The 12,339-nt window shown below is 36.9% G+C and overlaps 1 protein-coding gene across 1 annotated transcript in view; it reads right to left on the bottom strand.

Moving 5' to 3' along the window:
* Window positions 1-12,339, bottom strand: part of sntb1 (syntrophin, basic 1) — a 38,303-nt gene that overhangs the window by 12,789 nt on the left and 13,175 nt on the right. The window contains exons 2-3 of the mRNA XM_052577450.1: window positions 3,731-3,947; window positions 335-542 (exon numbers count right to left, since the gene is read on the bottom strand). Coding sequence (XP_052433410.1) covers window positions 335-542; window positions 3,731-3,947 — 425 coding nt within the window. The remainder of the gene's footprint in view (window positions 1-334; window positions 543-3,730; window positions 3,948-12,339) is intronic.

Below are 12,339 nucleotides of genomic sequence, written 5' to 3'. Positions count from 1 at the left end.
AAGACCTTGAGTTGATGCTGAGTTTTATGCAAGACATCCCTGTGGGTTTAGACAGTGTATTTTTACCAGATTTACTAACTTTTGCCCTACAGCTAAATGACACGTAAAAAACACAAGTTCTGATGATGATGTACGTTCATGCCATGTACATTTAATTCGAGCTGAACTGATTTGTACTGGACAGCTGGAACAGATGGGCTGGTGACATCACTAAGGCATAGTTCATAAATATTAATTCAGTTTTGCAAAAATAATTTAACATTGTGTCTTCCATTCTGATAAATGTGAATACGGTCTCAGGGTTTTCATGAAATTGTATGCAACAAGTTTCCACCTTTTCCGCTAGCCATCCGAGGTGTCGGATCTCTCGGCTCCCGGCGACGCCGTGGCGGCCCGCGTGTTCCCGGAGTTCACAGATGACTTTACTGGTGAGGTTTGTGATGGCAGTTTGCATTAAAGTGAACCAGGTCTGGGCAGAAGATGTGTCTTTATGTCTCATGACTATTGTGTGCTTGGCATCAGAGGAGTGCAGCTCAATCTGCCTGAAACACAAGGAGCACAAGCTACAGGTTATTAAAACTTTAATTATATTGCCCTTTTTATAACATTTTAACAGGTTTTTAATTAAATAGATCTATATACATATATAGATAAGATTACTATATATAGGAAGATATATATAGCTGAGTGTGAAAAGGCAACAGATGGAGAAATAATTAATTATTTTCATAAAAAATAAATACAGTAGAGTTGAATGAGTACAAACTAGAATACATGTGATTAAATTTACCACATTTCATTAAAAACAAAACATCTGCGTCACTTTAAATAAACACAGACAGTGCTGGGAAGAGCTCTGGAGTCAACATTAACCACCGGGATATCAGATCCACCCGGTTCAAACAGAACCATACATCAGTTCAGCTCCCGAGTTTACAGTGATAAATGCTCCACTCATACATCATCTAGAGGAAGAGTCTTAACCTTACACTCCACAATATCATTTTCAGGTGCGCCGTGTTGGTAAAAATAGACCTACTTTCATCAAGACAGAGAGTTTGGAGGGGCTTAGGGGGTGGGCACAGATGGAGCTGATTTGTTTGGAGTAGACTGGAGGAAAAAGCTTTCTGGATGAAGCCCAATGAGTTCTGCCTTTTAAGACTATAATTGGGAGAATTTCACAACTAATGGAGATGCCTGTGTCCAATTTAGGAAGTGAATGTTTCAGTCTCTTTCATAGCCAAAATAAATCTCTCTAAGGCAGTATGTGAACGTCAGAAAATTAACATAAAATGTCCAACTCGGAGAACTTACAGCATCTTTACCTACAGTTTACTTTACTAACATTGCCAGGGGGATATCCGCGAAAATAAAAAGTATGTTATGACTACCCGACCTATTCTTATTAACTAGAAAAGAATAGAATAGATGGAAAAGAATAGGATAGATAGAAGCAAATGCTCTTTTATTTACAACCAACCTCTTAATTAGGGTCAAACAGGACAAAAAGAAGATGAACTAAATTTAGATGGTCTCCAAACACACAGTGTCAAACCAAACAAGAACAGGAGTGACACAGGACAGATGGAGAGGTCACTGACTCATCTGTTGTGGAGGAACATCCCCATACCCCCAACCATCAGCTACTCTCACTTCCCCCAAAAACAACTCCAGTTAAAGTTCCACTCTGGGCCATCAGAACACAGTGGAGGGAGGCACGATCTATTTTTATACCACATATTGTTTAGGAATTTGACATGAATCCTCTCACAGTGTGGCACTTGAGGTAAGCCGTGAAATGTCTGCAGTGTTGATAGAGCTGTGCATGAACACCACAGTGATGGATGGGCTGGAAGACACGGGACACAATGGTTTAAATTGAAAACAGAGCTGGAGGGTGAGAGCTGACGACCTGGCAGCCAGTCTGCGGAGGGCTCCTGACTGACAGAACATGGCAGGAGTGGAGCAGTCTTTCGTCTGTCTATCTGCCTGTCAGTTTATCTCGCCATACGGCTATAAACCCATGCCAGATATTTAAGCAATGTCTTATGAGCGAGAGTGCAGTTGTACTGAATACTAACACAGCTGTGATTCCTCCCATGGCAATGAGCATTGCAAAAAGTGATATTGCCTGATATCTTCATAAAATTATTATAGACATCAGCAGTCTTGGAATCAGAGAAGAGTGTGGTTGTATAAGGTTCAATACAGCAACACATAGCAAAATAGGTGCTCAAGTTGAAGCTGGCCATGTTTTTGATCCTAATCTAAAACAAAAGATAAAGATAAAAATGGATGCAGAATGTTGTTAGGATTCAGTGTGTTTAACATTCCAGCAGCACACAGACACAAAGCCTTACTGTATTTTAAAAGGGATGTGACATGTTCCGCCTGTCATTACCATTCGTTCAGCGTTGGTTCATCATCTTTTAACACACTTCCTGTATAGTGTTATGGTTAATCTCACAAACCACAACCTTCGTCTGTCTGACGACAAAAGTACAATATACTGCAAAAAATAGCACAAAAACAGACTGCGTGGTTGGTGGGAACTTTTACCTCTCAAGCAAAAACACTTTCAACAATACAGGACACACATGATGTGTATGTATATATATATTTGCATCCTCCGTGTATGAAAGATAAATTCCTTCTTAAGGTGTTTGCACTAGTTGCACAATTTTACATCTCAAGACGCATATTATGTAATTTTGAAAATGGTGAACATGGTTTATGGTTTTGAAACACATGTATTGTTTATAATGGTATTTTGTTGATATAAACTGAAAAAAACATTGTACATGTTTACTATATTGCATTGATATACAACAAACCAGATAATGCTATTTGTATTTATATGGTATATACAGTTCAAAATTTTAGGGTTGGTATCATTTCAAATGTTTTCTTACCCTCACAAAGGCTGGTCTGGGACCTCTACAGCGGTGCAATAAATGCAATCATTAAATGCTGCAGTTTATCTTATGGACACTGGTAACCAGAAAACATATGGTGACCTTGCTGGCCTCTTAATAAATATTGTATTCATAATTTATTTCACTATTCTTTATGGTGTGTGAGCTGTCTTTTCCCCTTGTATTCCACAGTCATTCAGAACAGCCATGTCACAGATTTAATGTTCTGCATCATATCTTGTTTTCTATTTGGAGTGATTTTTGGCCATGTTTTTTGGTAAAGTGTCCAGCTCAAGCATTCTGGCGACATACGAGATCTTTGAAGTCATTGTTGACATGGACTTTGATGTTGTCCTCCATCACTTTTGAAGATATGAAGGTTCGTCCACTGACAAGCAGAGCACACTAGTACTCTTTAGACATCAAATAACGGAGTGAGCGACCAGCATAAAGCATTTGTTGTGTGGAGTGCATTACCAGGGTTGTCACATTCACCCGCTGAATAATGAGACCCCTTACAGCTCATACTGAGACGGCATTACAAAGAGATTGTCTAAAACACTTCCAATCACCTTCTCCACCATTTTGACAAATACTACACAAGAAAAATCCATAAGATTAGTACAAAGTACACACACGTTAAAGTTTTTTCAATAAATACTGAATTTATTTAGATGAAAATGCTTTCATTTTTTTATTAAATAATCTTTAATACTTTAAACATTAACATATTGGATTTTAACCTCTCTTAAAGTAATGCTGCAAGTTTTGCAAACTTATGGTGGTCAATATATTGAATGCATAAGAAGCAGTACCTGTTTTCTGGGTCAGGGACGGTCATACTGCGGGTGATGTAGCACATTTTGAGGGGGATGTATCTGCGGTCGCCCTGTAAGGACAGTGAGGGGGGGCTGGGGATATCGAAGTGAGGACTGCCGAGACGAGGGGACTCAGGAGGCGGTGTCTCCCAGCCGATCTCAGACACCGGTGACCCTTTTTTCACATATGGCGTCGCTTCACGCATGTACTTCACTGGAATGAAAAAAGAAAGGGGTTAGTGTAGGGTCGCAAGATTGTCGCCAGTATCTGTGAACTGTTCCCACGTTCTCTTCAGCTCATGTTCTTTGATGAAAAAAACAAAAAAACAAAAAAACAAACACTATCAGTAGATGCACATACTCAAAGACCACAAAACAAAGCACTGCAAATAAATTTTCCATCACGCGTGTGCGCTGGGCCTTAACCAGTCAAAATTGAAAGCAGGAAACCCCTACGCAAACCACTTCACTCCCACAGCTGTCCTGAGCGAGGAAATCAATTCACCGCACATTTGCATACTATCCTATTGCATTGCTAGGCGATTAGTGCTGGTTTTATGACAGGCCAATGAACTCGAGGCTAAAGCATCTGAACGTGCTGATATGGGATTACAACCGCCATGCTTCTCAGGTGAACGTCACGCTGAGGGCCAATTATTCCCATTCCATATGACAGCTTAATCTTTACAGGAAGTGAGCAGAGAGCTATTTCACAGCACTAGAGGCATTTCACAATTACCCATAAGAAGACACATTAAAATGGGCTGTTTGGCTATTTGGCATCAGTTTGGTTAAAACAATAATTTTGAATGCCTGGGGGTAACATACCAGTTGCATATTACATAAATGCTTCTCCACAAACACGTTTGCACATAATATGCTGCAGCATGCTAAGTAAACAATTCCTAACTGAAGGATCAAGTAATAAAAGATCAACAGAATGATTCATCATTCAAAATTCAACCAGGAAAAGTACTCTTTTCAAAAGTAAGGTACACAAATTGCATGCTTTTAGGTTGGGAGACCAATTATAGTCTGTGTGTTAGACATTCTGATATCTATCTACTATAAAATTAACCTAGCATATAGCATGCAACAAGTTACATGAGGTGACCTTCTTAACTGTACATGTACATAATCATTAAAAATCATACATGAGCTGTCTTAACCAAAATGACAAAAAAAAGAAAGAAAATACAAAGTATGTGTATATTATAAAAACTTTTTTTTTGGGGGGGGGGATGTATATACTTTTAATCATTGTATATACAGTGTAGATCAAAATTGGAGAACAAGCTACAATTTCAAAATTTCAAGGTCAATGCTTAGTCCTATTTCAAGTTATCCTAACAGGAGCAGAAGGGCAGATTTTTAAGCATATTTTATACATTAATTGTATTTTGAAGCAGAGTATAAAGAAACCTAAATTACATATTTGAAAAAAGAACAAATCAAAAGTAATCTGGCACCTTGTGCTTATTTCCTTAATTATATGACAAACCCTATTTCATTGGCAGCATTCCTCCAATTTTCACTGAGATTGTAAGATGGCGGCAGGGCCGTGCACAGACCTTTTGAGGGGCATGTGCTGAAACTGAAAAAGGGCACCCCCCCCCCCTTTTTATATCAAGATTATTTAGTAAGCCTGCATAAAAGGAAGAAATGGTCACATCTTCATGACAAATTCAATAACACAAAATAATAGTCTCAAAAGCTTTAGATTTATTCACGATTAATAACAACCATAATAATAATATTAGATAATTAGATAATATAGATAAACAGGGTTTTAAGGGCTTCTTTAAACCTAATACAACAGCAACCTTCTGTGAGCCACGTATCTGGCAAAAATGTTATACTGTGGTGGACCAGGGATGTTGGTCTCTTGAAGGTCTCTTATTCACTAAACTTTCCCTAAAATAAGCCAGCAATGAAAAAATAAATAAAAATAGTGTGAAAAGTACAGTTGCAGTGAAAAGTATTTCTGAAGGATCACGTGACACTGAAGAGTACTGATGTAATGATGCTGAAAATTCAGCTTTGATCACAAAAATAAATTACATTTTAAAATATTCAAATAGAAAACAGTTATTTAAAATTGTAAAAATATTACACAATATTACTGATTTTGCTGTATTTTGGATCAAATAAATGAAGCCTTGGAATGAATCATGAATTACATTCTGTATGATAAAATATAAAGATTTCAGTGATCTTCTGTAATTTTTTTTTTTTTTAGTTACTACTACATTACTGTAGTAAAACCATGTTTTACAACATTTTATAAAGAGAGTATACAGAGAGTATACCATAACATGATTAGGCTAAATGTTAATAAATTAAGTGTATCAGCAATCATAAATCAAAGAAGAAATTTCTTAGAAATATGTTATCTAGGTGAAGAGGATCACTTGCGCTTTGTGTAAGTTCCAGTACGAAACAGCGGGGGCGCACCTGTTATGATTTTCCGATGGTAAAAACAAATTATATGTTGTTGTATTACTTATCAATATATCGTTTTTGACCAGCGAATGTGTGCAAATGTGATTTTTTTTTTCTGTCCGTCATTAAAATGGCGACGGCGCCTGCCGCTGCAGGCATCACATTACATTTTCATCTAGGTTACAAACTAGTTTTTTTAGCTATATAGACGGAGCGCTCAGTTTTTCCTGTGGTAAAATGCATTTGGCCAAATTAGCATTTTATAAAAGATGAAATGCAACTGTATGCACAGGCTGTGTTGGCTATGTATTGGCTATGACTAGATGGCAAATGCTAGCCCTCTTTCTCAGGCGACATCCCACATGTCTCAGTCAGTGAGTCAGTCAGACATCAAATAAATAAAACATTAGCCTTTATAGACAGTGTTTAGTAGTACTTATTCAAACAACAAGATATTTATTTACCCTTCGCAAAACTTTGTTCAGCTCAGCTGTTGTCTACTGTGCGGCTGCTGTGAAACTTCAGTTGATTCAATGAATATAGAGGGGGCGGAGTTATCAGCTTACTTACAGCTTGAGGATCCAATAAGATTTACACAAGCTCGTTTTAAGAACTTTCATTTGGTAAAACAGACAGACAGACGTAAAGGGTGACCAATAGCATTGATTAAAAAAAAAAAAAAAAAAAAAAAACACCACCAAAAAAAGGGCACTTCGGAGTGTAAGGGCAAAAAGGGCATGTGCTCTGCACAGGTTGAGCCCTACCTGTGCACGTGCCTGGATGGCGGGCCACTCTTTATGACTGAAACCCTGCGACAGAAGCCATCGCAAGAGAAGAGAAGGCATTCCAAATCTGTGATAGCTTGAATATTGCAGGTTTACAATTACATTAATTCATTCAAGTCCCCCGAAAAGGCTGGTCATCAACATAAGACAAATGCATGAGGGGACAGGATAATGCAGAGAATCTCAGTGGGGAATTGGTTCAACACTGCAGGTGGAATTTCTTGCCAGGTCAGCGATGAGCGGTCTCAGCGTGTTTAAGAGAAGTCGGTGAGAGCAAGTGGAATTTATTTGGGTCTGATGGGAAACATTTCGGTTTAGCATAAAAATGAGGAAAGACTGAATACAAAGTGCAGGAAGAAGGTGGTGTCATGGTTCGGGTGATGTTTTCTGAAGCAGGAGTTGGGCCTTGGAGTTGATAAGAAGTTTGTGCTATTGCTCAGGTAACTAAAAGACAGTGAGGAGGAGACAATGACATGCATTTTCTGTCCACCAGTCCACCATAAAGTATGTGTTATCATCCTGACCTACTGTTTACACGTTAACGTATGGGAAACACGACTTACAAAGCTGCTGGGTCACTAAACTTAAATGTCTAAACGATCATCCCTGTCTTTACACCTTCACACTGATAAGACTGACAAAGACCAAGGACAAAATAAAGAAAGATAACAACATAATCCATATACTCAAATTCTAAAGAGATTCAGAATTCCACAGCCAAAGTCTCACATGTCACAGTGTACTTCAGGGTCAAGGATTCTTCAGTCAGCTCTTGCATAAAACATTACAACTCAGAACTTTGGAGTCCACCACACAGCAGGAGGAACTCTATTCAGAGGCGTAAGAGCTCCTGTGGTCCTTTATCCTCAAGGACAAGCTAAGAGACTGGCTACAAACACAAACCTATGAAAGGATTTCCTATGTTCTACAAAGGCAACGGGTAACTTTGTGGTAAAACAGTTAGTTATAAGCCCTCTTTGTTTCAAATTTACTTCTTTGTTTCAAACTGAACCATCTTACTTCAACATCAGTCAACAACTTGTTTCATTACAACAATAACTTTCTAAAAAAGTATTTTAAAAAAGTTTCCTAATGCTGCTGACTTTCATTTGGTAAAAGGTTAGTCCCAAGCAAAATGTAAAATTGTTCTGAAAATTAGCAATGAGAAATGGTGTGTTTATGGTTGACTGCTTTCATATACGCTATTAAATCCATGTTTTATTGGGGAACAGTCCATGAGAGATCCATTTTTCTTGAACATTCACACTTGGGAGTGGACATTAATTGCTCTCATTATGATGTGCACTCAAGGGAGAATGTTAAGTGCAACAGTTGAGAGCACCAATCACAATGAGAGTTTAAGTAGGACCTTCAGTTGCATGACCGCAATAAGCACCACAGAAATTTCAAAAATCTGTCCATAAATTAAATGTGGCATTTATGCACTTCACTGACTCGCATTAAAAACCTGCTTAATGTAGTGACACAATGGAAAGGAAGCATATATCAGTATTCATTAGGGCTTGGTGATAAGTTTTATGCAACATTTTTTAGTCACAATATTTAACTACATTTATCATACCCACTTCCTTTTAAAAAAGTTTGTGTTTTGTAAGGTTTCTTTGTTTTTGAAATAAGTATTTTGATCACCAAAGATGCATTTATCGGAGTTAAAACAGCAACATTGTGAAACATTATTCTAATTTAAAATAACTGTTTTGAAAATATAAAATTGAACATTAGAATTTATCCTCATGATAAAAAAGCTGAATTTTTAGCAGCCATTAATACAATCTTCAATGTCACATGATCCTTCAGAAATGATTATGTTAGTTCAGAGCTCAAAAATATATAAAATATAAATATATAAAATATTAATAATAATAAAGTTTGTTATTGCTTTTGAACGGTAGTGTATTTCAATATGTAATAGGAAGTTTCACCCCAGCCACTGTAAACCCATTGAACCTATATAAACTACTAAACCATTTAACTTTAAAATTATATTTCATAGCAATATGCATCAGCATACCAATCGACAGGAATATTAACTACATATATTAAAAAAAAAAAAAAACATAAAAAAATATGCAGGAACTTCCTCAATGATGTGAATACTTAAAAAAAAAAAAATCTGATTCACTGCAACTACAGAGATATTGAACTGAATCAACAGTGAAGTGATATCAGATGAATAATAACTATTTACTATTGTCTTTTATAGCTGCTTTACATAAGAACTTATTATTATTTATTTTTTTATCACTGAATTGCCATTTTCTTTTTAATCAATGAAAAGCTGCTTAAAAACAATCTGTATCATATAAAGTGCTATATACAGGTGCTGGTCATATAATTAGAATATCATCAAAAAGTTGATTTACTTCACTAATTCTATTCACAAACTGAAACTTGTATATAATATTCATTCATTACACACAGACTGATATATTTCAAATGTTTATTTTTTTTTATTTTGATGATTATAACTGACAACTAAGGGAAATCCCAAATTAAGTATCTCAGAAAATTTGAATATAACTTAAGACTAAAACAAAGAAAGGATTTGTAGAAATCTTGGCCAACTGAAAAGTATGAACATGAAAAGTATGAGCATGTACAGTGGATCCTGTTGCCTGAATTACTGCAGCAATGCAGCGTGGCATGGAGTCAATCAGTCTGTGGCACTGCTCAGGTGTTATAAGAGCCCATCAGTTGCTCTGATAGTGGCCTTCAGCTCTTCTGCATTTTTATAGGGTTAAGGTCAGGCGAGTTTGCTGGCCGATTAAGAACAGGGATACCATGGTCCTTGAACTAGGTACTGGTAGCTTTGGCACTGTGTGCAGGTGCCAAGTCCTGCTGGAAAATGAAATCTGCATCTCCATAAAGTTGGTCATCAGCAGGAAGCATGAAGTGCTCTAAAACTTCCTGGTATACGGCTGCGTTGACCTTTGACTTCAGAAAACACAGTGGACCAACACCAGCACATGACATGGCACCCCAAACCATCACTGACTGTGGAAACTTTATACTTGACCTCAAGCAACATGGATTGTGTGCCTCTCCTCTCTTCCTCCAGACTCTGGGACCCTGATTTCCAAAGGAAATGCAAAATTGACTTTCAATTTCAGAGAACATTCTCTGAAATTCAGAGAACAATCTCAAATTCAGAGAACATAACTTTGGGACTCTCAGCAGGAATTCAGTCCTTTTTGGAGCGAGATGCTTCTGACGCTGTCTGTTGTTCAAGAGTGACTTGACACAAGGAATGTGACAGCTGAAACCCATGTCTTGCATACGTCTGTGTGTAGTGGTTCTTGAAGCACTTACTCCAGTTGCAGTCCACTCTTTGTGAATCTTCCCCACATTTTTCAATGGGTTTTGTTTCACAATCCTCTCCAGGGTGTGGTTATCCCTATTTTTCTACCACATCTTTTCCTTCCCTTCACCTCTCTATTAATGTGCTTAGACACAGACCTCTGTGAACAGCCAGCCTCTTTTGCAATGACCTTTTGTGTCTTTCCTTGCTTGTGCAAGGTGTCAATGGTCATCTGTTGGACAACTGTCAAGTCAGCAGTCTTCCCCATGATTGTGTAGCCTATAGAACTAGACCGAGAGACCATTTAAAGGGCTTTGCAGGTGTTTTGAGTTAATTAGCTGATTCGAGTGTGCCACCAGGTGTTTTCAATATTGAACCTTTTCACAATATTCTAATTTTCTGAGATACTGAATTTGGGATTTTCGTTAGTTGTAAGTTATAATCATCAAAATTAAAAGAAATAAACATCTGAAATCTATCAGTCTATGTGTAATGAATTAATATAATATACAAGTTTCACTTTTTGAATGGAATTAGAGAAATAAATCAACTTTTTGATAATATTCTAATTATATGACCAGCACCTGTTAATAAAGACAGACCTGATATGTGTTACTTAATTTTATATTGCTAGCAAAATAATTTCAACCCGCATGATATTTTTTCTTTTTTGTATCTTGCCTCTGTATAAAGGGGCGGTCACACTGCACTTTTCGTTCCGTTGACTTCCATTCATACGCATGCGAATGCGCCAGACCAGAAACGCAAGCACTTGCGAAAGTTTCCAAAGTTCAAGTTTGGGGAACTCTGACCTGCGAATTTGCATCAAGTGAAGACGTGGGACCAGTAGAAGATCGATACGTCTCTGTACAGAAATAAAAAGTTAAGGAAGCGCTTATTTTAGATTATAAAAATAATATATAAAAAGAAGCTGCATGGTTCGCAGTGTCAGTGGAAACAGGAACAGATGGTACATTTGAATGCATTTTATAATTTATTGCTTAGTGTGTATATATTTATATACAGAGAGATACCGTGAGTACAATATAATAAGACGCTTTCGACGCCGTCGCAAAAGACACAGTACAAGCACATTGGAATCCATGTTGTGATAACTGAGGGAAAACATTGGTGCTTGATGTTATCTACAGCTACCGCCCATATTCGCAGCCAGGTCCGGAAAACATTTTGCACGTTGAAAGTCTAGTGTGACTGCCCCTTAATGCATATTAAAAGTCATAAGTGCAGTGCTGAAAAAAAAAAGTTGCGCTGTTTTGTTTACAGCAGAAACCAAGGAAACGCTTTAAGCGCCACCTGCTGGCAGAGAGTGAATCTGTGTCACATTCAGCTCATCTGCTGTTTCATGCAGATATTTTATGTGTAGTTTGTCTTGCATAAAATAGGTAAAATCATTCTGTTTTTGCTTCAAAATGTAAAAATATAATTTATATTAAAAACTGTGTGTATGCAGCATCTTTGTTTGTTTATAAATGCAGTGGTTGCCTCTAATTTTAAATTGAAAGAGGACAGACAAAGCATTATTTTGTTTATATGAAGAGATTTATTTTATTTGTGTTATTTATTTATTTATTTTTTCAATTTAGTTTTATTATTTACATTTCAATTAAATTAAAATGTTGTTATTTACCAGATGCTTTTATCCAAAGCGACTTACAAATGGAGACAATAGAAGCAATCAAAACAAACAAAAGAACAATAATATGCAAGTGTTATAATAGCTATTTTCAATATACATGTTGCCCCTTGGTAATATTATTAGAAAATACGGGATTAGTTTCCACTGTTATGCTGATGATACTCAACTATATATCTCAACCTGACCAGATGAAACTTCTAAATTATGTAAGCTAACAGAGTGTGTTAAAAATGTAAAGGATTGGATGACCAATAATTTTCTCCTATTAAATTCGGATAAGACAGAGATATTACTTATTGGACTAAAAAACAGTACACAGAATCTAGTAGACTACAGTTTGCAACTAGATGGATGTACTGTTACTTCCTCTACAGTCAAAAATCTGGCTGTTATATTAGACAGT

This window comes from Carassius gibelio, chromosome B16 (genome assembly GCF_023724105.1).
Source record: "Carassius gibelio isolate Cgi1373 ecotype wild population from Czech Republic chromosome B16, carGib1.2-hapl.c, whole genome shotgun sequence".
Taxonomy (NCBI): domain Eukaryota; kingdom Metazoa; phylum Chordata; class Actinopteri; order Cypriniformes; family Cyprinidae; genus Carassius; species Carassius gibelio.
This window is presented reverse-complemented; position numbering and strand designations above follow the sequence as displayed.